The sequence below is a fragment of the Temnothorax americanus genome, unplaced genomic scaffold (genome assembly GCF_048541705.1).
Source record: "Temnothorax americanus isolate GAGA-0224 unplaced genomic scaffold, ASM4854170v1 Scaffold176, whole genome shotgun sequence".
NCBI classification, from domain to species: Eukaryota; Metazoa; Arthropoda; class Insecta; order Hymenoptera; family Formicidae; genus Temnothorax; species Temnothorax americanus.
Genome location: NW_027509314.1, coordinates 125,629 through 152,121, shown reverse-complemented (window position 1 = coordinate 152,121; position 26,493 = coordinate 125,629). Strand labels below are relative to the sequence as shown.

General features: G+C 41.1%; 5 protein-coding genes across 5 annotated transcripts; 3 read left to right on the top strand and 2 right to left on the bottom strand.

Annotated features, from left to right (window-relative positions):
- Nucleotides 1-8,824: 8,824 nt before the first annotated feature.
- Nucleotides 8,825-10,338, top strand: LOC143896053 (uncharacterized). The gene is made up of 2 exons (XM_077403602.1): nt 8,825-8,989; nt 9,085-10,338. The coding sequence occupies exons 1-2, from the start codon at nt 8,842-8,844 to the stop codon at nt 10,131-10,133; spliced, it is 1,197 nt and encodes a 398-aa protein (XP_077259728.1). The 5' UTR covers nt 8,825-8,841; the 3' UTR covers nt 10,134-10,338.
- A 5,645-nt stretch (nt 10,339-15,983) lies between these two features.
- Nucleotides 15,984-17,172, top strand: LOC143896047 (uncharacterized). Its single transcript, XM_077403598.1, has one exon. It carries the CDS (start codon nt 15,985-15,987, stop codon nt 17,170-17,172), a length of 1,188 nt encoding a protein of 395 aa, XP_077259724.1. The 5' UTR covers nt 15,984.
- A 1,571-nt stretch (nt 17,173-18,743) lies between these two features.
- LOC143896055 (uncharacterized) lies at nt 18,744-21,166 on the bottom strand. Its single transcript, XM_077403605.1, has one exon. The coding sequence runs from the start codon at nt 21,159-21,161 to the stop codon at nt 18,744-18,746; it is 2,418 nt and encodes an 805-aa protein (XP_077259731.1). The 5' UTR covers nt 21,162-21,166.
- LOC143896046 (uncharacterized) lies at nt 19,745-23,937 on the top strand. The gene is made up of 3 exons (XM_077403597.1): nt 19,745-19,877; nt 22,860-23,019; nt 23,092-23,937. Exons 2-3 carry the CDS (start codon nt 22,868-22,870, stop codon nt 23,663-23,665), a joined length of 726 nt encoding a protein of 241 aa, XP_077259723.1. The 5' UTR covers nt 19,745-19,877; nt 22,860-22,867; the 3' UTR covers nt 23,666-23,937.
- On the bottom strand, nt 21,308-22,862 carry LOC143896045 (uncharacterized). The gene has a single exon (XM_077403596.1). It carries the CDS (start codon nt 22,421-22,423, stop codon nt 21,308-21,310), a length of 1,116 nt encoding a protein of 371 aa, XP_077259722.1. The 5' UTR covers nt 22,424-22,862.
- Nucleotides 23,938-26,493: the final 2,556 nt, after the last annotated feature.

Below are 26,493 nucleotides of genomic sequence, written 5' to 3'. Positions count from 1 at the left end.
AAACCACCACTTTTATACGTCAGCGATAAAAGTAGAAAAAAAGTACGCAGCCAATCGCCAACGTCGTACATCGGAAAACCGCGTCCGCGTAGCCAATCGCCAACGTTGTACATCGGAAAACCGCGTCCGTCCCGTTGGGACGAAGAAGCGCGCGATCGACGCTCCCCCTCGCGGGAGGACGACTCGCGATTTTCACCGTAAAAATGGGGAAAAAAGATGTAGGGAAAAAGTAAGTAGCCAATCGCTAACGAGGTACATCGGAAAATCACCACCGTTGGCAGCCCTGCCACACCTAACTTTACGTAAAGTGTTCCCCCCGCGTCGCGCTCCCCCTCTCGCCCAGTTTTCGCTTCCCCCCGCGTAGCCCCCCCTCCGCTGACCCTTTACACCGTCCCTCGACCCCCTCGCCCACCGCTTACGGCGGTCCCCCCGCGGCAGCGAAGCCCCCCCCGACCCCGCTAACCGCAACCCGAGATCCCTGGGGCAGGAATGTAGATTACCTAGCTACTTATAGCTTCAAAGGAAAAAAAATGAAATATCATATCTATATTTACGGGAAATAAAATAACTTCTTCCAAAAATATATAATGTGTTTCTTTTTATAAAAAGTAAATGATGCACAAATTTTTTAAAATTTTAAATTGTTAATGAGTCGTCATTACAAAGGAAACACAAATGGCACCCGGAAATGGGTGATATTTCAGAGAAGAATATAATAATAATAGCAAAAATCTATCATCATTTCTAAAACAAATATATGATATATTTCTGCTATACATGGGTATATTATCATTTGAAGATTAAGTAAACGCATCGAGAATGGAAACAATCAGCGAGCGTGTCTTCTTTGCAAGCGTTCTCGTGTCGTTTTTACCTCGTCATAATATAGGCGATCCTATCCGAATAAATTTCTGTTTTTTATTTCATCGAGAGACGTACCATGCTTGAAAATTCGCGTTTCGGTTCGCGGTGCACGAGTACCTCGATACGGGAATGAGATATGCGTTTCCGCGTACACAGCCGGAACTGTGTAGTTGTCGGCATTCAGGAACTCTTGCTAAAAATATACAAAATCACTTTAGCATTTCATTGAAATTTGATGAGAGGCCCTCGCGTTTAACATGATACGTTTACATATAATATCACTATATCTTTGTATAATAATACGACATTTTCAGAATATATAAATTGTACGGTAAAATATGTAGATGTAAGAGAAGCGTCATAATTGCGCTTGTAACTACAAATTAAGTTGACTTTTAATCTCGATTTTAATTTCACGGTTGCATAATTCTCATTAATACATGCAATCTCTTGCTTAGGTTCACAACAGTTTTGATCGAATTTTGTTGTTTTACTTGTTCTAAGTGAAAAATTCAATAATCGTGAAAGGTAAATCAACAGGCAAATGTAAACTTCAAATGCATTGAGCAACGTTACAAGATAAATGTTTCAAAAAGAAGAAAGAGAGAACAGAATTCAAATCTCAATGAATTTAAAATCAGGACACGTAGGTATTATGGAACTTTTCGGAATGGATTTTGATCAGAATTATTTTGTTTCCCTAAAAAACAAATAGAAATCTAGACAAATAGAAATAACTATAAACAATTCCGATCGGAATCCGTTCCAAAAAGTTTCATAATACGTGCCCAGAATTGTTGCAATAAATAAAATAAATTGTAAAATGTTTTCCATGCATGGAAATATCGTAAGTTACTATAACGAATTACTGTACTGTAACTGTAACGCACTTGTTACGGTCGACGTGTCTTGCAGAGGAAAATCGAGAGATTATACATTATTTTATTGTTTATCTCTCTTGCGGTCGGGATTGTTCAACGAAAAGTAAATTGAGATCGTGAAATGAAATGGCATAATCGAATTGCTGCTTTTAACAGTTCCGTGGTAACAATCAGTGATTGGCGTCATAACGTTGCTTCGCAACGTTAATTAGTCGCCGGCACAGTGGTATATAGTCTCTGTAATTCCTTTTTGTTCGCGGTTTCCATGGCGCAGCCACGTAAAAATTTGATTTTCTCTCTTGAATTAACCGCGAACGAAGGAAACGTGGAAATCAGCTTCAATAATCCATCAAATGGGATTTAATCACAAATATTCGATTTTCAGAAATAAAATTTAATTAACAGAAAGCATAATGTATACAAAGCATTAAAATCTTGTTCGCTAGAAATAAAATTTAAACTAAATAATTGCTTAGTACGGATATATATATATATATATATATATATATATATATATATATTCAAGCCGTGGTACACGATTTCTCACCGTAGTAAGTAGCGCGATCATATATTACGACCTACGTAAAATGATTATTGTAGGGAATGCAAAAGGTTTAATGCAAAAGGTTATTTCATGATACATAAGTGTAGAGGGATAGTAAAAAATGGAATACAGCAAAATACAAGTGCATATAGCTATTGTATTTTTTGTTTAGTTTGATATCTTGTATATCCCACCTGGTTAGGATATACGGCATTTTTAGCGTGTGGGATTTAGCCGTGATACAGACACTTCGTAAAAATCAAAATCTCCTGTGTTCTTTTTCTTCCTTTTTTTTGGATCGTATAACAATCAATGCATCTATCGTTTTTCTATTTTCTTTTTAAAATCTTTCAGTTTTAGAACTTGTTTATCATTTTTACACCTTAATAAACTTTTTACACACATTTTATGACTTATGACATTTTATTGCCTTATTTATAAACATTATTTGTATACATGTAATTTTTTGTAACCCGTGTATTTCACCCATGAATGCCATATATCCCATCCCTATGGGATATATGACAAAAATGCAAGAGTTTCTAAAAGTTTTCTTTATTAAATACAAAGAATGAATATTTCATATTTCTTTTCTTTTTATAGTAATAGACAGTATAAATTTTTTATTGGTATAATTTATTTGCCTTAAACATAGTAAATAGTACTCGATAAATTAAGTTTCCTTTAGCTGCGGCGTATAGGAGAGACCGGAGCATCATAAGCTATAAAAATTCAAACTCTGAAAAGTACTTTTAAGTATAAGATTTTTTCTCATTTTTTAAAATAAATAAAGCACTATGTATATTTTAAAATTTATTTAGCGTATTTGGCAAATTTTAATTAGTTTTTGAGAAAAAAATTAAAACAGTTTTTGAAAAATAAAATGACTCAAGGTGCCCCATACCCGGGACACCATGGGTCTGTCACTGGAGTTGACTGGAGCACTATGAGTGACACACAAAAACTAGGTTTATTTATTCAAGAAATAACGAAAAGTTACAAAAGTTGAAAAGAAATTTTATTTTATACGTTTTTCTTATGACACTGTTCAAGATTGAGCAGGACAAATAACAGTTATTTGTGTAACAAATGCGGGAAGTTGAGAATTGGACACTGGTGCGGAGTGAGTCCACTCCGCACGCGTGTCCAATTCTCAACCCGCACGTGTTACACACACTATTTTATATCACAAGTGCGTCTAAAGTTTAAAAAAGGACTTGCAGAGGGCGAGGGAGGGGCGAAGCCCCCCGAGCCCTTAAAGAAGGCCTTTGCGGGGGGTTATTTCTCTCAACGAGAGGGGCGAGTTGGGAAAAATGACATACGGGGGGTCCGGGGGGGGCGAAGCCGCCCCGAGTCGAAAAGATGGGCGTAGGCAGGGAGGGGCGCGAGGGGGAGGGGCGGAGCCCCTCCCCCGCCTATGATAAAGCAACGTTTATTACAGAAGCAAACATGATGTAATAAGAAAGGTGAAACCCCTGGTAACCATCTCCGATAGAAAACGATAAAAAAATTTCTTATCGTTTTTAATACGGTTAGTGAATCGTTTATTTACGGTACTCTATCAGAAACTCACGTTACAAAATACTTGGGATCCTATCGTAAATGTCTTATCAGCTATACATCAGTTTTTATCGTTTTTAATATGGTTAGTGAATCGTTTATTTACGGTACTCTATCAGAAACTCACGTTACAAAATACTTGGGATCCTATCGTAAATGTCTTATCAGCTATACATCAGTTTTTATCGTTTTTAATATGGTTAGTGAATCGTTTATTTACGGTATTCTATCAGAAACTCACGTTACAAAATACTTGGAATCTTATCGTAAATGTCTTCTCAGCTGCACATCAGTTTCTATCGTTTTTAATATGGTTAGTGAATCGTTTATTTACGGTACTCTATCAGAAACTCACGTTACAAAATACTTGGAATCCTAATTGTAAATATCTTATCAGCTATATATCAGTTTCTATCGTTTTTAATATAATTAGTGAATCATTTATTTACGGTATTTTATCAGAAACTCACGTTGCAAAATACTTGGGATTCTATCGGAAATTTCTTATTACCTTTATATCGGTCTCAATCAGTTTTTAACATAATTGAAGTTTCGTTTATTCACGATACTCTATAAGAAATTCTCGATACAATACACATGGGCTTGCATCCTAAATTTCTTATTAGTGGTGCATTGGTTTCTATAATTTTTAATGGTATTAAAGTAGCTATAATTGTCTTTTTAATATGGTTAATAGTGAACCGTTTATTTACGATGCCCTGTCAGAAAAAAATTGGAAAAATTTGAACGTTCTCAGCTATATATCAATCAGAACATCTTTAGATGTTTGCTACTCTGCATGCCACCGGATTATAACCGTGTAAAAGAAAAATAAACCGTATCAGAGATCTTTCTATGATAAAGAAAGAATTGCATTTTTTTTTTAAATAATTAAGCTTCCACTTTTGCGACAACAGCACCAGGAAGCCAAGGGCCAAAATTTTCACGGTTATTAGAGAAATAAAAACAACATTTACATTAGAAACGTCTTATTTAAAATTGCACTAAAATACAAATAAAATATTTTATTATTTTATTCTTAATAACAAATCACACACACACACATAAAAATACTTCGACGAACTTTGTTTTTGAAGATGATAAGTTGTATGTCGGAAAATCCTGATAAGAAACGATAGATGTGTCGGTTCGGTTAAGTCGTATAAATATCGACGAGATGTCTATCGTTTTAACCTTATAAAAACATATGCAAAGTAGAAGGTTTTCAAACAATTCAATTTATATCATTAATATACGATAGAAAACGAACCGATTTGCTGCCGTACAGAAAGTGATAAGTTGTATGTCGGAAAATCCTGATAAGAAACGATAGATGTATCGGTTCGGTTAAATCGTATAAATATCGACGAGATGTCTATCGTTTTAACTTTATACAAACATATACAAAGTAGAAGGTTTTCAAATGATTCAATTTATATCATTAATATACGATAGAAAACGAACCGATTTGCTGCCATAAAGAAGATGATAAGTTGTATGTCAAAAAATCCTGATAAGAAACGATAGATGTATCGGTTCGGTTAAGTCATATAAATATCGATAAGATGTCTATCATTTTATTCTTATATATCCGTATTAATGCATACGGTAAAATTATTACCATAAATAACGATACATATTATATCGTGTATATACGATTGATTCAGATGGGCAATAATTGTACATATAGAAAACGATTCATAACTATAAAATTTGTATAGTTATTTTCTTATTCGGACCTAAAACGATAGAAACCGATTCGATTTGATTAATGTTTTATCTGTCTTCTAAATATGCAACGATAGAACCGATAAGATACGATTAAAAACGATACAGATATAGCCGTTTTTAATCGTTTTCTATCGGATATGGTTACCAGGGACAACATCACGTATGCGTAGTAGTCCAATTGTCCTCGACCAACAAGATTGGATCAAAATGCTCGTAGGCTCGAGGCGTCTCCGTTTCGCAGTTGCCTTTGCAGGTTACGTTTTCGCCGGCTTGTAGCTCGAGGGAACGGTGCCGGCACGTGCCGGGCTTCCCGACGATTCGCGTTTCGTTCCCGGAAGACGTGATTCCGACGACGGACGGCTTATCGATCGTCCTGGCGTGCAAATCCGCGCGACACACGTGCACACACATGCACACCCGCTACGCGACTCCTCGACGATTTCGGGTACACGAGAAATTTTACATTGAGTCGGTCTCGGTTTCTGGCGTTTCTGAGGTTATGTCTGAGTGTTGCTGTAGTAATTCGCGTAGTTGAAGTTGAAGAATCTTAACGACATCTCGCGGGGCACGGAAACGTGTAGTGGTTCGCCGCGAGATGTCGTTAAGAACATGCGAGAAATAAGAGGATTTTAGTGGAAAGACACAGAATGAGTTGGCAAAATAAGAAGAGGGTTGGCAATGAGTCGTACAATAATGACATTTCTCACTATATTGCCCACTCGAGTGGACAATATAGTGAGAAATTTCTCGTGTATGCAATTGGCTATTTCGCGCATAGATGGCGCGCACGGAAAGAGCCACTTTTCACGCACGTGTGATATAAAGATATTAGAACCCACTACTGAAATATCATTTTTTTGGAGAAAAACTAACTTTTGACACATATGTGTTTTCTCCAATAAAAAATAACATCATCAACCTATCTATCTATCATCAACCTTGGTGGAGTGTGTGACCCATAGTGCCACAGCTAAATGATACATGATTATCTGTAATGTAAGTAAAATGACAAAAGAGGCTAGGAAGTTACATCTAATTTTTGGTACGTGTATATATTTTACTATAAAAACAATATTAAAACACAAACACATTTAAACGGTTAAAAAGTTATTTACGCATCACGAAAACCATTTATGTCACGTGCGTCTCGAGACTACTTTGATGACTGCCACATACGAAGTATGGGCAACGAAATAACTGTCACATATGATACTAGTTGAATCAACCTAAACATTCTGGATTACCCTAAACAGTCAATGACCCATGTATCCCGTGGCTCATAGTGCCCCGGTCTCCCCTATATCGGAGTTACCCTAGCCATGAGATCTCGTTAGGTCTAATTAATTATGCTTACATTACTCTCATTCGTTGTTAACGAGATTATCTCGTGAGTCGCTCGATTTGAAAGCGGGTTACACACACAGAGATATGTATCAAGAAACAGTATTGTGATACTGTTTTATGAGACATATCTTATCGTTTGTAGGAACGTCTCCGAAAGTTTAATGTGATATAATAAGTATAATTGATACATGAATCTAATCTCCCACTCTTGATGGAATACATTGTATACATCTTAAGTCTATTTGAGATATCGGTGCACTCAGTATGAAAAGACAAAGCTGGCATTTTATCCAGCATTCTTCAGATCGGGATCTTTTAATATACGTGGTCTGTTTAAAAAGTAATGAGACTGAATTTTTTTCTCAACAACTAGTAACACTGTCAAAACGAGACTGCAGTGGATCGAAAGCTACATTCATACTCTACTTTCAGTTAAAATTTCAAGTCGATAACTTTAACACTTGTGATTTTACAATCATTTGTATAACAGTATGTTTGGGTAAAATTAAATTTAAATCACACAAAATTGCTTATGTCATTGGTGGTGCAGAATGGGATTTATCTTCACAATTTCACCGTCATCTAAAAATGTCTCGTGCCCGGGGTAGAATTTGATCTTTGTAAGTCTGTTTCAACTTCTTAAATGTTCCCATCGGATCGTCCTGGAGTTTGACATAGAATTTGGTTGCATAACGCTGCTCGATATTCTTATGTTCCATTTTCGTGATGCGTCACCCGAACATACAGTTATACAAATGATTGTAAAATCACAAGTGTTAATGTTATCGACTTTAAATTTTAACTGAAAGTAGAGTATGAATGTAGCTTTTGATCCATTATATAATTTCGTTTCGACAGTGTTACTAGTTGTTGAGAAAAAAATTCAGTTTTATTACTTTTTAAACAGACCACGTATATGTGTCATTGTAGAATAGACATATATGCTGCATCTTCATCACTACTCCTCTAATCTCGAATTTTCATCTTGCGTGTTTATTAAAGAAGAGTACGCTTCAATCAGTTTCAAAAAATACACAATTCTCTTGATACGACTTATAACATGCAGAGAGGCGTAATAGCAAGATCGAATTACAACGTAAAACAGCGATAAACATCGACAACAGCAAAAACTGAACACTGAGTTTTCTAATTAAATCATTGCCTGTGCGTGGACGTTTGTTAAATTGCTTCCTCACATGACGCATAAACGCAAAGAACAACTCCATATCAGAAATGTAGGACCATAATGCATGATTTACATTGATGACAAAGTAGGAATATGACATGATTGCTAAGAAGGCACACGGAAAATAAAATATTAATAGGACGGTCCACGTCAACCGGGCCACTGCTGCGTCCAAAAATTGCCTCAATGGAATGAGACGTGTGACAGCTCAAAATGTTCGTTAGGACAGGACAGCGCTTTTCAAAAGCCATGTAGCCATGGTGGAAGAATATAAGGTGAGTTGATTCCTGAGACCAGTTTTCGTTCGTTCTGCGCAGACCTAGACCCAGCCATATTGTTTTCATGAAATACGAGCGCTGTACGAGCATGGATACAAGCGTAGTTGTGTTACAAAATTTTCATATATTTATTTGACTGGATCAATAATAAGTTATTAACCTATTAAAAGGTAATTTTGTGATAAATAATTGTTTTCGGCAAAAATTTACGGTTAAAAAAAATTATGAATTGCAAAATTCGTCTTTTAATTTATTTATTTTGATGAGGTTATGTGTGTGTGACATCGAAATCATGAATCGATCTCACATGGAGTATTCGAATGTGAATCTTTCATTTCGACACACATTTTCATTTATCCAAAAATCATATTATATGTTTTATTTCATGACTTCTATGAATATCGTGAGTTTTATGAATTCCATAAATTTTATTTCAGATTTGATTGACTGACAATGACTCGTTGTGCTGTTAAAGGGTGCCAAAATATCAAACCGCAGCGAAAATCAGGCAATTTGAGTTTTTTTAGTTTCCCAAGAGACGAAATCGTTTGTAAGGCATGGGTAAAAGCTTGTAAGAACGAGGAAGTTAATACAAAAAATGGTGAGCAATATAATTTTAAAAAATACATGAACATAGCATTTTTGTATGATTTTTAGTATTATGATCTTGTAATCATAAAGTATATATTTTTTCAGGAAGAGTATGCTCTATTCATTTTTTACCTACTGCTTACAAAGAACAGACATGGTACCAAAAAATTTTTTCTTCGGTTTACAAGCCACGACTGAATGATGGAGCTATTCCAACCGAGAATTTGGATCTTGACGTTATCGACACACGTAACGAGTCTGCATTAGGAGAAGTAGAAAACATCGAATACGAGGATTTTACAGCATTCGAGCAACAGGACATCAACGAAAATATGGAATCAACGACATCAAAAAATCAAAATTCTATGCCTGCAAAAGAACTTCAACGGATTCAAAAACTAAAGTGTAAGACTCCCAATAGAAAAAAAAGAATTCCAAACGAAAGTTATTATTATAAAGTCATGCAGAATAATATTATTTTAAGAAATAAATTGAAGGCGTCAGAAACGGCTAATAATAAATTGATGAGAAAGTTGAAAATAGCAAACAAAATGCTCGAAGTAAGGAACAGAAAAATATTAAAATTGCTAGACAAGAAACGATATTACAAGGAAATACTAGAAAGGATATTCACCCCCGGGCAAATAAATATTCTTCTCGATCCGAAAAAAAAACAAAAAAAAACAAGATGGTGCGCCGAAGACATTGCAGCAGCAATAAACTTACGGAGCATAAGCCCTAAGGCTTACAGATATTTGAGAACCACTATGAAAATTCCGCTTCCTTCATTCTCAACTTTAGGGAAATGGGCTCAGAAATTGAATATGGAAGAAGGAATTTTGAAAGATGTTCTACTTATTATGAAGCAAAAAGCTAAAACCATGAAAAGTTTTGAAAAATTGGCTGTCATAAGCTACGATGAAGTGTATATCTCTGATCAGATGTCTATCGATAGGAAAGAAGAACAAGTAATTGGGCAACATAGGACTTGTCAAGTGATGATGGCCAGAGGACTTTTTTCAAAATGGAAACAACCGGTGTTTTACGAATATGACAAACCGGTTACCAAGGAAAATCTGACAGAAATCTTGGAGCAACTATTTGAGTATGGATTCACAGTTGTGGCTGCAATCAGATTTGGGGCCAAAAAATAAATCACTATGGAATGATTTAAATATCGACAGCGAAAAAGGGAAATGCTATTTCATGCATCCCAGCAACAATCTATTGCGAGTTTACATTTTTGCCGATGCTCCGCACATGTTAAAGCTGGCGAGAAATCACTTGCTCGATCATGGATTTGTTTACTGTGGCAATATTATCGATAAGTGCTTTGAATTGCTTCTAAAACTGAGAGTTTTCGGGCGCCGCGGGGGGGGGAGGGTACCGCGTCTTCGGGCGCCGCGGGGGGGGGAACCGCGTGTTTCGGCGCCGCGGGGAAGGGGGAGGGGGGGGACCCGCATGTTTCGGCGTCGCGGGTAGGGGGAGGGGGGAACCGCGTTTTCGCCGCGCCGTGTTTTCCGGCGCCGCGGAGCGTTCGCGTTTTCGGGCGCCGCGGGGCGAGGGGACCCGACCCCCGTTTGCGCGAATACCTGCACGTGTGCGATGAAGTCACCGCGAGACATATTCTCGAAAACGATATTGCACCATTAACTTTTAATGGTTTAATCTGTAATACTGCTATTGAACAGCTATTAAACAGCTAAAAACAGCTATCAGTATAACTGCGATCTGTATAACCGCTATTGAACCGCTATCAAACTTCTTTTAAACAGCTAAAAACAGCCATCAAACAGCTATTGAACAGCTATCAAACAACTAAAACAGCTATCAAACAGCTCTTGAACAGCTATCAAACAACTAAAACAGCTATCAAACATCTATTGAACCGCTATGAAACAGCTAAAAACAGCTATCAAACAACTAAAACAGCTATTGAACCGCTATGAAACAGCTATCAAACAGCTCTTGAACAGCTATCAAACAACTAAAACAGCTATTGAACCGCTATGAAACAGCTAAAAAACAGCTATCAAACAGCTCTTGAACAGCTATGAAACAATTAAAACAGTTATCTGTATAACTGCGATCTGTATAACCGCTATTGAACCGCTATCAAACATCTTTAAAACAACTAAAACATCTTTAAAACAATTATCATGCACTTAAAACATCTATATTATACTACAAAGTATGTGGGAAAAGAAAATAAAACGTTTATATATACATATATAGTTTATTTAAAAAAAATCATATTTTTTTCTGGTGTCGCGACCACCAGTTAAATATTTTTAATACATTTTGTAATGCGCAATTCTTAACATGTTTTCCGCATCTTACAGTATTAGTAACATCTAGATTATTTAAAGATTCGATATCTTCGTAATCTGCATCCAAAGTCTCAATTTTTAGATGTCTTCTCGCTTTATTCTCAAGCAGATCCACCAGCCATTCTCGTTTCTGGCATCCCTTGACGTACACAAGAGTCGACGTCTCGTCACCCTCTCCAAGTACAGCCGATGTAATTAGGTGTTTCGCCATGCTGTACGGCACGTTTCCATCCTGCCATCGAAGTCCATGGTGATTTGCAATCAACCAGGAAGCGCATGACTTATCGGATTTCGCGAGGAGACTCCATGGCATGGGACATGTAAAAATATAATGGGCCAAAACGGTCCCGTTTTTCAGCACCGCCACCTCCTTTACGACAAATTTCATCTCGACGGTGAATCCTTGCAGATCGACAAACGTTGGTACGATCATAATGAAACGACGAAGCAATCTGTATCTTATCGCGCTACATATGTATCTCTTATATCGCAATATCTGCTGATATCGCAATTTACATGATTTTGCGCACTACGTTCGACAACGGACAGTATTCGATTACACGATCATGCAAGATGAGACAATAGGCTGTAGTATTTGCCGGTACATTCTCTTTACAATCAAATTCTATTCGCACATCCACGGTGGCGCTCTTGACAGATTCGTTTTGTCGCGAGCAATCAATGACGACAAAAGGTCCTTCCGTTAGGAATGTATACACGCTGCAAAGCGTATCGAAGCTGTCGTATCCGTAATAAGCTTTACGAAAACGCGCGTACATATCGAAAAGGACGGCGTATCGATTTTTGCCAAAATCTAGATTCAAGTCATCGTACGGATAAAATTCCGAGTTTAGATAAAGTTTCACATTGGTCAAGTTACAGTCATCGAATACGCTAACATCTTGCGACATGATATTCTTGCGGCCGGTCTGCAGCGCAAAGATAACGTACCGCGGCTTCTCCAGCTGAGTCGCCGTTTTGACGGCCCACGAATGCTTGGTCGTGCTCTGCAACATTGGGTACTCGTACAGATCCCACGAACGGAAACTAACACTAAGATATCGTCCGCTTTCCAAAGCCCGTAGCATGGATAGCTTATTGACCTCGTTTAATGTGACGTGAGGCATTCTCCACTGTACTTTAAACAATTCAATTTCCGGCTCCGTCGCCGGATTTCCTACAATGCAATTGTTATCGCTACGCGCTCGTATCAAAATTAATTCGTGACGAGCGTTAACAACGACGCGTTTGTAATCCTCGCAAAAGCCTAGCAACATCTTGAGCGGTACGCAAAAGTTAAAGTATCCTTCAGGTATGCTCGATGTAACGTCCCATCCAGCATTCCGCAAGATTTGAGAATCGTTATACGATAGCGATACGTAGTTCTTGATGGTACTGGTTATTCCAACGTTTCTGTTGCGATCAATCTCCACACCGTTGAGCTCGTATCGAATTTCATCAAACATGAACGCCGCACAATTATTTGCAAGCGTTGCCTGAGACTCGTCATTCCTTCTCTTTATCGTCAATCTTCCTTCAACGTAGAGAAAGCTTTCACACGGCAACGTGTATAAATCCTGCTGTTGTATGGGTATTCTTATCTCATCGTTATGTCCAAACGTTGTGTTGGCGTACGGATTGTATGTGTGTGTCTCGATCTTGACGACGCTGTCGTCAAAAATTGGGTCACCTCCAATGTTTAAGATATTAGCCATTTCGTACGACGAAACCCAATGATTTCAAAAATTCAACGTTCGACGCAGTGAGTTTCTTCTTTGGCGATCGAATTGTCTTCTTGTTTCTCGTCTGTTGCACCTGCTCAGCTTCGTTCAGTACGAGCATCTCACGTTACCGCTGTCGTCTTCGTGCATGCAGTCTAACGGTGATCTCTTCTCCGCGAAAATCAATCAATCGACCGTCCTGATCCACGACGCGAAGCGTCAAGTCCGAAATGCTCCGTACGATGATCGGAAGGTAAATGATTCGTGCCGGCGTTTCCGATATCTTATATCCTGGAGGCACACTCGGTGAAAACTCGTGTATCGTGTGCACGTACTTGTCGTTGCTGTACGCACCCGCGGTCACGTTGCACTCTATGCGAATGATGTTTACGTTGATGATATTTATAGGAACATTCGATTCGTACCATTGTCGCGGCTCCAGCACGCGATTCGCTGAAAATCCCAGCAGCGATCCAATGTTGTTCGGTTTTGTGAAATTTATCCGATAAGCACATTTGATCTCGCTCTTCATCGTATTGTTATTAGCCCGAATAATAATCAATGGGTGCGGTTCATCTTCGTTTGTCGAGACATTATTGGATGGGTCCCATAAAAGAGCGCGTTTCAGATACATGTCTATATCACGCAGTTCGTACGATCCTTCGGGAATGGTAATCTCCTTGTCGTCGTCGTCATAGTAGAATTTATTGTTCGACGAATTTACATTCGGTATCGTGTGATATGTTTCAAAATCTGTTAGACCGAGCTCGTAATCGCCATCGCTCAAATCCACGGCGGGAAAGTAGCTTACCGCGAGGATGCTGCTCTTGCCGGTGAGCGTAAATGTCAGTGACATGTTTGAATGAATACTGAGATTAAACAGCGTAACGCCGGTTTTTAAATTGATTGTCAACCGACTGTAGAAAACGCAGACACAGTTGTCCGCAATTGCTCTGATCGTATCGCTGATAAGGCGTGCGATTGTACTCTATTACATTGTTCTCTAGATACTGCGCCAATTCTCTCGGTGGTCGAAGATTGCCAAAACTATCGAAATATATGGCACGATCTCCCTTCTTCGCATACGCCACCCAGTGAGTACCCGGTCCATCAGTATTATCCAAATTCACGATACCGCTCTCGTTTCGACGTATGCCGCCGATCGGTAACGAGTCGCGCATGAAAACACCTCTAAAATATGGAATGCGCATACGTTTTGCCAATTGTTGCAGTTGCACATTGGTAGTTACACCCTTGGGAATTTTTAGCGTTTCTTCGACGTTTTTTTTTTCTCGAGACCCCCTGTCCGCGTTTGTACGGAGCGAGATAAAGTCCGTGACCTTCCATGGCGCGATTGTGACGTTGCATCTCTTCCAGCTGACGTCGCGCGGCTTTGTTGTCATTCACGGCCTTTGCGACTCCTGCCGCTCCGCCGACCAACGAGCCGAGAACCCCTAATAACGGCAGGATCGGCAGGATACCACCGCGTTTCGCTACCGGAAGTATTCGCTTGTTTTTCTTCTTTTTCTTCGTTTTCAAACCCATACCGAGTTTCGTCTTAGCCTTCATGGCTGCCCAGACGGCTGTAGCTGCAGCTCTCTCTCCGAGAGTCGAATCGTTCGCGATAACACGTTTTCGCGCTTCCGCGGCGAGTATATTGTCTGCCACGTGTCGTTCTGCGAGATCGCTGCTACGCGAGTAGGCTATGTCATGCTCGCGACACGCCGCGTCCAATGGATTGATACCCCGATCACCTCTTGCCAATCGTGTTTCTAAGCGAGTTCCCGGTCCGCAAAATTGATAGCCGGGGATATGTAATTCGATCGGAAGCGCGTTTATCGCGCGATTCAACAGACCTCGACCTATCTTCGGCGGCATTTGCCGCAGTTTTTTATCAGCGGCGGCGGACCGTCGATGTGCGTTTGCTGACACGGCAAATTATAATGTATTAAACAGCGTCGATATTGCTGAACCTCCGAATCTGTCTTGATATGTTCGGGCAGCTTATCCCACAAATAATCTATGTAATTATAAAACTGTCGCAGTAGAATGACCTTTGGTATATACTTCAACTGCTCGGCGGTTAAATCGTAAATATCGCTGTTATCCGACACGAGCAAAAACATTTTAACGACTGAGCATATCAGCTCTACGCGTCTCTATAAATAGGCCAGCTTTCTCGATATTATTATTCATTCGTTGTGGAGGGGAGATAAAATGCGGTTCGTACGACAATCGCGGACGATCAAAGTGACAAACTTTGACGATAGGATGCCATTAACAAAAGAGGTACGCAAACATGGAGGCATGCTACCAATTTCTATACGCGGTATCATCTGCGGTCCGTCGAATTGCGGCAAGACAAACGTCTTGATAAGCTTGCTGGAAAGTTCGCACGGTGTACGTTTCGAGAACGTGTACGTGTACTCGAAATCGTTGCAACAACCGAAATATCGATATTTGGAGAATATATTAACACCGATAGAAGAGATTGGTTACTTTACGTTCTCGAATAACAGTGACGTCATTCCGCCGAGCGAGGCGCTCCCGAATTCTATTTTTATCTTTGATGACGTGGCGTGCGACAAGCAGGATACGATAAGAGAATACTTTGCAATGGGCCGGCACGCGGACGTTGATTCCTTCTATCTTTGTCAGACGTATGCGAAGATACCGAAGCATCTTATACGCGACAACGCGAATTTATTGATTCTGTTTAAACAGGATGGTACCAATCTGAAACACATATACAGCGATCACGTAAACACAGATATGTCTTACGAAGATTTCTGTAAATTGTGTCATACGTGTTGGCAACAAAAGTACGGATTCGTGGTGATAGACAAGGACAGCGCGATTTCGAATGGTCGATACAGAAAAGGATTTAACGACTTTGCGATACCAAAACGTGGTTAGTTGTTGTCGACGCGTCGATTGAGCAACGTTAGCGCAACATGGACAACGGCGAGGAGATTAGAGAGCGCGAGAGGATAGCAAATCAAATTGCGAAAACGAGCAATTCGATTCGCAAAAAGTATCACGCCTTGAAAACAGGCAAAATGGAGGAAGATATCGCGTTGGAGAGACACTTTAAGCCTATCATCGAGCCTCTAAGGCAGATTGTCGAAAACACCGTAGCTGACAAAGAATCTGACGTGTCAAAGATTGAGAATGAAACGGCGTGGGAAGACGAAGAGCCGAAGCTCAAACGACAACGACCAAACGCCTCGTTTAACGACTCTGTAATGGCTTCAACTCCGGTTACGTTGAAACGATCGATAAATGTGCCATCTAATTTGAGCGAAATAACTAAAATTTTACAACCGCGTAAATCGAAACGATCGAAAGTTGCTCCACCGAATGAACCGCCGATAACCTCTGCGTCTTCCGTACAACACACAGTGCTCGCAAACGAAGATGTTTTTGAAACCACTGATGACTCACTCGTGACGTCCGTTCGACAGCAGTTGCAAACATCTGAGGGTCGAGAAACATTGAGAGATCACTTGGGTCCATTGAGCCAAAAGTACATCGGGGCTGTTCTGAGCGGCGATCAAGAAAGCGGTATAGACATCGTGTACGGCGTTTATTTCAGTAACGATGGAATGATGCTCGGTAATAAGCGTTTTGACGTGGACAACGCGGACAACATAATTATCGACGACATACGATACGCAGGCACACGCGGTCTTTACGAGTTGATCTTTAAGAAAATTCCCAATGACGAGATCTACACGGAGGATGACATGCAAAAATACAAGAGCATTCTGTTGATGACGAATGCTCATAAACGCAATCACAATGCTCACGCTCAAATAAAGGGCAATGGGGGATACAAGTACAGAAATATAATCGCACCGTTGATTTCAGGTAAAAAAGCTGGAAAAGGTATACCGCGTGCCATGACAGGTAACAAGTACAGAAATATAATTGCATCGCTGATTTCGGGTAAAAAAGGTATACCGCGCGCCATGACATTAAACGACAACAAGATCGACTATGTTCATTGGGACGATCCCAACGAGCTTGTAGATCGTCTCCGATTGCTCGAAGCTTCGCGCCTAGCGGGTCACAACGGTCACGATAACGAGATCCTGTCGATTATCGAGGAACTTCGCGAAGCTGGACTTATTATAAATTAAGTGGCGCGACAACGAGTCATTCAATCAACATCGAAATGCCGATCAACAAGTTTGGTATATCGCTCGGAAGAGGCGGTGCGGAACCGTACTATCAATGGAGAGGATTAATCAGAAATTACGTGCGAGATAACGCTCTTTGCATGGTCGCCACCGACTTTGACGCGAAATCGCGCAAGATTCGACGGATAGCGCCACCCGTAGATGATGGCGATGCAGCCAACAAACGCTACGTGCAGCAGAGCGTGCAAATTTTAAAAGATCGACAGGATGAAATGGAGAGAAAGATTGCAGTATTCCAGAATAACATGCAAATTACCCTAAACGAACTTCAAAAGATGATTCAAGATGTAATTGTGAATCATCGCGAATAGATAAGAACGTACATCTGATCTCTGCGTCAGTTGCGCGTCATCGTCATGGCTGGTAAGAAGCAATCAGTTGAAAAACGGCGGCTGGTGGAAGAATTACACGCTCCTGCGAGAAGAAATTTTTCGCGAAGACGCGTCATAGTACGCGGATACGATGACCTGTGGCAGGCGGATGTGGTCGAGATGCGACCATACACGCGATTCAACAGAGGCCACCACTACATACTCACCATTATCGACGTGCTGAGCAAGCACGCATGGGCCGTACCGCTCAAGGCCAAGAGCGGAACCGAGGTTACTACGGCGATTGCAAAAATAATTCGAGACGGCGGAAGATGTCCGAAAAATCTGCAGACTGACAAGGGGAAAGAATTTTACAACGCAAACGTGCAGAAACTCTTGAAGAAACATAATATCAATCACTATTCGACCTATTCCGTAATGAAGGCATCGGTCGTCGAACGATTTAATCGCACGCTCAAGAATGACATGTGGAAAATGTTTACGCGCAATGGAAATTACAAATGGATCGACTCGCTGTCAGGTCTCGTATCGGATTACAACGCGCGAAAGCATCGAACTATCGGCATGCGGCCCATCGATGTTACCCCCGCGATCGCCGACAAGCTCCTAACAACGGTGTACAGTCACGTAAAGATCGCTGCTCCCGCGCGATTCAAAGTGGGCGACTCGGTACGTGTGAGTAAATTCAAGACAATCTTCGAAAAAGGATACACGCCAAATTGGACCACGGAAGTATTTAGAATCGTCAAAGTGCAGAAAACTAATCCCGTGACGTATCTGTTGGAAGATTCCTGCGGAAAATCCGTCGCCGGTGGCTTCTACGAATACGAGTTACATCGCGTTGCTAATCCCGACGTGTATCTCGTTGAAAAAGTTTTGCGCAAAAGAGGGGATGAGGTTTATGTAAAGTGGTTAGGATTTGATAATTCACACAATTCATGGATACACAAGAATAATGTATTGTAAAATTTATTACAGTATAAAAATATACATATATACATATGAGTCATTTATTTTCCTAAATATCTAAATGTATTTACAATATATTTACAGCGGTATTAACAATATATTTACAATGGTATTTACAATTGTATTTTATAATGTCCCCATGGCAGCGTTTCGGTAGAACCGGGTATAATGTATCGCTTATCATCGTACGGACTTAGAGCTATTTTTGTTTCAGACACGGTGTATACCTCGTGTTTTTTGGATCTTATGCATTACCTGCTGTCGCGTCATTTCAATTTCGTCGCGCAGACACCGCGTGTAATCGTCGAACGTTATCGACCTGGCTACGACGTTACTCTTAACACCTTTAACCTTTTTCGTATCTTTCTTACCGTCCACTCGCAAGGCGTACATCTTTGCTCTAAGCCCGACGAATTCGGTCATTATCGCACCGTTATTTTCGTCTTTCATTAAGCCCGGAACTTTTTTATTGACGAGTGGGATACCATACGCATTATCGATCGCGTAATCGCTAGTGTCAAATCTATAATGAATGTGACGCTTCATGATATCATACACATCGTCGCACTCAATGTCATAAATGAGACTGTCCGTATCAGTGTACATGACTTTACACTTGTCGCGATACAATGGTAACATGTACTCGTGATGAAATTCGTACAAACATGTCTTGGATATATCGAGGATGCACATACCCACGTAGATTGGTTTGTCGAACTTCACCTCGAGTTTTCGCATTTCTATTGCTACTAAATTCTCCGAAAAGACGCTTCGGCTATGAAAATTTGGTTTTGCAATCATTGCCTCCGCGCCGTATCTACCCTCCCAATGAGTCACGAGGCGCACGTCAACGTGATTGCGCACATTCTCCATGGTTTTGCCAAACACTGCATTGTTCATCAATTTGTATAAATTTTTTTCGAAATCATTCTTGGCCAATGTCCTAAATTTCGTATTAAGTTCTATATAATCGCGAAGCCATGGAGATTGCGCGAATTTCAGTATACGGTGAATTTTTGATATACGGAGACCGTGACGAGTACACTGCTGCAGGTTGCGATAATGTATTACATAACGTTTCTTATCGTATAATGTTGCGAGGAGCTTGTCCTGCCGCTTGCCGGGTGGTTTATCGCGCGTCGGACAGAACGGTAGGTCAGTGTGCGCGTCGTGAAGATGTTGCGGATACTCCAAGTCGACTTCGAGTATGTAGCCTATCGAGGAATCCAACGCGACATCCATAACATTAAAATCGGTTACGTTGTCGACCCATTTAAAATCTGCGTATGGCAATGGTTGACACATTGCCCAGCCGTATAAGTTATTTACATCAAAATACATGAGGTACGACGACGGTTTCGATGGATCGTACGATTGCATGTACTTGTTGTTGGCCCGCGCGTATCTGTTTGAACATTGACTCAAACCGCCGCGTATACCGCGTTCGATAAACATGACCATGTCAATGTCGGTGAGCAATTCGAAATTGATACGCGTATGCTTCAACATAGCATCCCACGTAAAACCCGGTAGAGTATAATAATACGCCGGATCGAGTCCATAACTCGCGACGCAACTATCGCGAAAATTTTCAAAGATGTCGGCCAACAGCAAGACATCGGTCTTGAGATATAAATCGCTGTAATCACCGAGCGTTCGAATGGAGAACCGCTGCCAGACGTTGACGGCGTGCGCGTAATCGCTCTCGGATACGGTGTCACCTGTCAATGAACTGTAAAACGAGTCGCGCGGTGGTAAACACAAGTCCTCCAACTTTTCGACGCAGTCAATGTACTCGTACGGAAATACGCCTTTTCGTGTCAGCAAATCAAAATTTTCTGCGGATAATTCACAAAATTCGCGTTGCAATATTTGCAGTTTATCCTTGCTGAGATAAGATGCCAATTTGTCGAGACTAGAGGTGAGAAACTTGTACGAATCGATAAATCGCAATTTGACGCACGTTTTCTTATCTTTATCTTCGGTGCTTTGAACGTTTTTTGTAAACGAAATATATTTTTCTTTTGTGATCGGGAGTAAATCTACATGTCCTTCGTATGCTGTTGCTATTTCAGTTATAATAAAATGTGCATCGTATCCCGATAAATTATGAAACACTATGGGAATGCAATGCGAATCTTTATAATTTAAGTTACAATTCGAATGCGCGGGACCTCTGTATCGACCGGTCAGGTGACAATGGTCGCGTACTCGCACGTCGTCTGGCTCGAACGGTTCTTCGCACACGTGACAGTGCGTTGCGCTGTTAAACTTTTCCCACTCGTCTCGCGTGAAATCTGCCATGGGTACATTAGTGGACAAAATGGTCTTTACGTCGTGAGCTAAACGTCTTAGCTCCTCGGCGAACCACGCGACGCAATCCTTATCGCGACGAAACCGATACATAGATAACGACTCGTCGTACGAGCAACGCACGTAGTACCCTATGCTAAACACGCGATGATGTTGATATGTGTACCTGGACGTTTCCGGATCCGCTTCCATCTTCTCCAGGGTACACTCCAGGTCGGCGTATACGACAAACGGAACTCGTTCCTTCCTGTTGTGATTTTTAAAGGCCAACCACTTGTCGTTATCGCTCGGTAACTTGATCGCGCAGTCATTCATCTCCTGACAGTCGACGGTGTGGGCAGCCAATTTCTCGTTGGAGCTGAAGTAGTGCAAACATCTGCAAAAAATAAACGCAAATATTATAAATATTTTTTATACACAAAATATTCTATATATTATTAAAAAAAACTATAGTTCGGTACTTACCGATCGCAAAAGTATTTCCTGTGCTCTTTTTTACTGATTTGCGAGCTCACGAGGCGGGACAGGTTCTTGATCCACGCAAAATGTCCCACGTTGTCGTTATGCACGTACAGCAAATTTACGTGTCTGTCCATCTTTCGGTCAGTAACACGTATTGGTAGGATTGCAAGTTCCTTGTTTTTCTCGATGCTGTACACGTTGATTGATATATCGTTGTGATTTTCAAACTTTTTAATTTGATTCAACGTCATTGGAAATTCAATGTCTTGGAGATTTAGCACCGACGTGTAATGAGGATACGATGAATCCCGTTCTGCGTGTCTCTCGGCTGGATGTAGAGCAGCCGTCACTGACCATGCGAAACATGCATTGCCCCTTGATCGCACGTTTATCACCGCCTTCTTCTTTTTAATTTCTTGCGGTATTTCCACAAAACACCCCGCGTGCAATGGATTATATTTATTTACGTTAACAGTCAAATTGTGTATACGCGACAACGCCCATCCGCTATCACGTTCCTGGAATTCCTCCAGCTTTGCTAAGATAGGCTCGATGACGTGTTTCTTGTACCACTCATGCAGATCGGACGTACGAAATAGTTCACAGTTTCTCGTTGCGATACTTTTATTCGCGCGTTTGTCACCCGCAACAAATTCACCATTAAACACTGTGTTAATTTTTACATTGTCATGTCGTTGCATGACGTTCTGCACACGATCGAGTACAATTTCTCCCGCATCTTTGAGAAATTGACGAGGGTCGATGTGTTTGGAATTTATCACCGCACCAGTCAATATACGGCTTTCAAAAGCCGTATCTATCTCGCGCCATCTGAGTCCTGTTATCGCACTCGCACTGTATCCCGCACCCACATGCACGAAACGTTGACGTACCGAGTCTTTCAGACCTTCGAGTCTTGCGATACATGCGACCAATGACTGTTTGAGACCGATCGATAATCGCGGTCGTTTAATTCGGCTTTGTTCTTCTAATGATTCGATAAACTCGTCACATCGTTGTTCCCACGCGGCAAAGTCTTCCCTCGAATTTAACAGGGTGGATTGCTCCAACAACTCTTGCTCCATGTTATTGCACGATTCTCTTGCTAACGCCATTTGTTGCACTCGCGACTTCCAGTTCTCGACTATTGAGCGTATTCTCTAGATTCGTCATTTTATATTCTACTAATGATGCATCGTTTGCTTATCGTATCTAATTTCATCTCAGCAGCCGTACATCGGCGCTATTTGCAAAATTTGCAGTTTTGCACGTGTTCGATGAAATCATCGCGAGACATGTCGCGACATGTTCTTCAAAACAATAACGCTCCATTGAATTATGCGAAATTGCAAATTTTGCAGTTTTGCACGTGTTCGATGAAATCATCGCGAGACACGTATGCTCTTGAAAAGAAATCATATTTGATGCCCGATGAGGTGATCTCATCACGAATGTTCTTGACAAAGATATCACATTTAACGTATATGTGGATTGTGGTGGCGGTCACCATGCAGCAGCCGTGCATTGGCGCTATTTTTGCAAGATTTGCAGTTTTGGGTATGTATAAATGGTCTACGAGGATTCTAGAGCGCAGTCGAGAGTTCGATACGGTTCGAGTACGTCGCAAACAGCCTCCAGATACGATGAACACTCACGGTGCGAACTACTACGTTCCGATTCAGGACGAAACGTGCGAGAAACAGCACAATGAGTATGTACCGCTAATTTTCATATATACTTGTGCAAAAAAACTTTTATAAACATATAATTGTATTTTTTTCAGTTTTGATAAACCCCGCTACACGCCACGTATTTTGGGAAGAAGATTTGCCTTGACATCAACAGCGTATAAATTTTTGGATGTTGGAATCAACGCGGGACCTATGTCCTCTGTGGATATACTTATTGGCGATAACCGAGGCAATCGGATAATTCTGCCACATGCAACGTGGGTGACATTCATCGAAAAACATGCAGATATACAGCGACTCGTGCAGTCATCGGCACCATCATCGCTAACGTTTCGCGATCTGGAGCTTGTTAAAATACGTGACGCAGATATTGTAAAATTGACGTCATGCGGCACCAGCTTGTACATGAAACCGTCAACAGTACTCTTTCTGTTCGAACTAGAACATTGCGTCGAGAACGTGTATTTTCAACTATGTCAAAATGTTCACGGCGTAAGTGAAAAATTCAAACAATTTGTAACAACTTTACGTCAAAATTGTATCACCGATAAATGTAACGCAGTTACAATCTTGCGTAAAATTTATGATGAAAATTCGATTATTGATTGCGAACTGTTGGCCTACGCTTTAGATACTATTGTGTATAATGCGCTACATGACAAATAAATTTATATAATACGGTTAAAAAGTTTTTCCTTTTCATTTACCATTCATCCCATTTCCTCTCATAAAGCTGTCTTCGTTTATCGTTTACTTAAATGTAATATTAAAAATTAAATATTGCGAAGATCTGAACGATTAAATATCGTTGGCGAAGAAAAGATACGCGATCGCGAGCGAGAACACGCGAGGGAAAGAGAACGCGAACGGGGGAAAGATAACGGGGGCCGGGAGCGAGAAACCGCGCGCGAAGGAGAGATAACGCGAGCGTGCCGTGTGACGTCACGCGGACTCCGCGCGCGGCGAAACGCGAACGCGGGTCCCCTCGCCCCGCGGCGCCCGAAAACGCGAACGCTCCGCGGCGCGGCGATAACGTGGATCCCCCCTCGCCCCGCGGCGCTGCGGAAACGCGGTCGCCCCGCGGCGCCGGAAAATACGGCGCGGCGAAAACGCGGTTCCCCCTTCCCCTCCCCCGCGACGCCTGAAAAACGCGGTTCCCCCCTCCCCCTTCCCTGCGGCGCCCGAAGACGCGGTTCCCCCCTCCCCCTTCCCCGCGGCGCCGAAACATGCGGGTCCCCCCTCCCCCTCCCCCGCGGCGCCGAAACACACGGTTCCCCCCTCCCCCGCGGTCCCCCCCGCCTACGGTTCCCCCCCGCCCGCGGTTCCCCCCCCGCCCCTCACCCCCCCTCGAGCACCACCCGGGGGTAGAACCGGCCTACCTTACCTACTGTTAAAGATTTGACGATTGCTCATAAGTTAACCAAACAACATTTAGATGTTGTAGGCACTGGTCGGCAGAAAGTGAAATTCGCAGCACAATTGTTTTCGCATACTAATGTTAAAGCTATTGAAACTTGCGGGAAAAACGGTATTGCTGGGTTTGAGAACTGGGAAAGTCTTTTTCATGTGCTGGATTTATTCGATAAATGGTTTGACATTTTCAACAGTCGAACAAAATACGCTAAATATGCTGAAGCACACGCATTTGGAATTGAAATGGAAAAGCAATGTAAAGTCTTACGTGAAATGAACGAATTCATAACCAGCATGAGAGTTTGTGGGCGTAATAAATTGTTACCATTCCAGAAAGGAATTTCGCTGTGCTGCCAATCATTGTCAGGTTTATTCGAACATTTGAAGCAAATGTATGTCATTGATGATTGTCCAATTGAATATTTATTCACATCTCGCTTGAACCAAGATGTGTTGGAGAATTGCTTTTCATATCTTCGAGGAATGGGGGGAGCCAATGATCATCCCAATGCTCTAGATATCAGAAATCGTCTTCGCTGGTATATCCTTGGGAAGCACTCCACCGACTTATTCTCGGTTCGAACAAATACTGATCCTGATGCAACTGATTCGAGCTTAATCAAGGCACACGATATGAATTCAGATCCGCAACGTCAAATATCCAATGCCATTCCTTCAACTTCTACTACGAACAATGACGAAGATGAGGATGAACTTTTGACAAACGTATTAACACTATTACCTGAAGACGATACACAGTCGAATCCACTAGTAGTCGGAGAGGAAATCGAAAGAGTAGGCGATGTTCAATTGCTCGAGCAATTCAATTTGTCTTTCTTTCCATCCTTATCTACTCTTTAGACCAGGTGATCCAGGACAAAGATGTTATCCACCGTTGCCCTCCCACCTCTGAAACCCGCCTGGCTCTCTGGAAGCAGATTCTTCAGATCCACTTCCCTCTCCAGACGGGATCTGAGGACCTCCGCATATATCTTATACGCAGAGCAGAGAAGCGAGATTCCTCTGTAATTTTCTACCTTTTCCTCATCTCCCCTTTTGTGTAACGGGACTACGATTGACGTTTTCCAGTCTTCAGGTAACTCTCCTTCTCTCCAGATGTGTTTCAACAGGTCCACCAACTTCTTCTTAACTGAGTCGCCTCCATACATCCAGGCTTCCATTGGTATTCCATCGATACCTGTGGCCTTATTCCTCTTCATCCTTTTGATAGCCTTTTCTATTTCTTCCTCATTCAACTGTAGTTTTGGCTGTTCAACTTCTTCTCTTTCTTCACTCATTCCTTTTCTGTTCGGTTGTATCTTCTCCTTATCCGTATATTCCAATAGCTCCTTAAAATAATTTGTCCACTCATTTCCTCCAATGTTATTTATTTTCTTTACCTTTTTCCTTCTTTTTTTGTTTATAAATTTCCATACTTCAGCTCCGTTCTTTATATTTTTTAGTTCTTCTTCTTCCATTGCCCTCTTCTCTTTCCTCTTCTCTTCGAGTAGGGTCTTCGGATTTCTTCTTTCTTTCAGATATCTTCCTCTATCTAGTTTTCCCACTCTCCATTTCTTATAAAGTCTTTTCACGCTTCTTTTCTTCCTTATACATTCCTTGTCCCACCAATCTTTGTGGCCTATCTCTCTCCTCGTCGTATTTACCCTTTTCTTTACCATAGCCTCATGTACCATCTTTTTAAGATTTGTCCATTTTTCCTCTATAGTTTCTTCTTGTTGTGTCTCCATAAATATATTCTTGTTCGTTTTCTCCTTATATTTCCTTATTGCCTCCTTATCCCAACAGACCATCTTCCTTCTGTTGACTCTGCGTCGTCTGTGTTAGTCACCTCTTCTACTTTCTCTCTTCTTTCTTTATCCTCAATTGTCGCACAGACAGGCATGTGGTCTGAGTCCACCCTTGCATCTACCTCGAATTTGTCTATTCTATGATACATTCTCTCGCAAACTATCATATAGTCTATCGCCGTATTTCCTTTCGCTCCTACAAAAGTATATTCGCCGTTTCAGTCGCCGTTCGTTGTGCCGTTTAGTAAGTACCATCCTTTACTCTGTATAAAA

What these genes read in the sequence shown, in the direction of transcription:
- LOC143896053 (XM_077403602.1), top strand. Translation starts at nt 8,842, where the DNA reads ATGACTCGTTGTGCTGTTAAAGGGTGCCAAAATATCAAACCGCAGCGA. An exon ending in GGAAGTTAATACAAAAAATG is followed by an intron (nt 8,990 to 9,084) that starts GTGAGCAATATA and finishes ATATTTTTTCAG; the next exon opens with GAAGAGTATGCTCTATTCAT.
- LOC143896045 (XM_077403596.1), bottom strand. Translation starts at nt 22,423, where the DNA reads ATGGCGTTAGCAAGAGAATCGTGCAATAACATGGAGCAAGAGTTGTTG.
- LOC143896055 (XM_077403605.1), bottom strand. Translation starts at nt 21,161, where the DNA reads ATGAATGACTGCGCGATCAAGTTACCGAGCGATAACGACAAGTGGTTG.
- LOC143896046 (XM_077403597.1), top strand. Translation starts at nt 22,868, where the DNA reads ATGTATAAATGGTCTACGAGGATTCTAGAGCGCAGTCGAGAGTTCGAT. An exon ending in TGCGAGAAACAGCACAATGA is followed by an intron (nt 23,020 to 23,091) that starts GTATGTACCGCT and finishes TATTTTTTTCAG; the next exon opens with TTTTGATAAACCCCGCTACA.
- LOC143896047 (XM_077403598.1), top strand. Translation starts at nt 15,985, where the DNA reads ATGGACAACGGCGAGGAGATTAGAGAGCGCGAGAGGATAGCAAATCAA.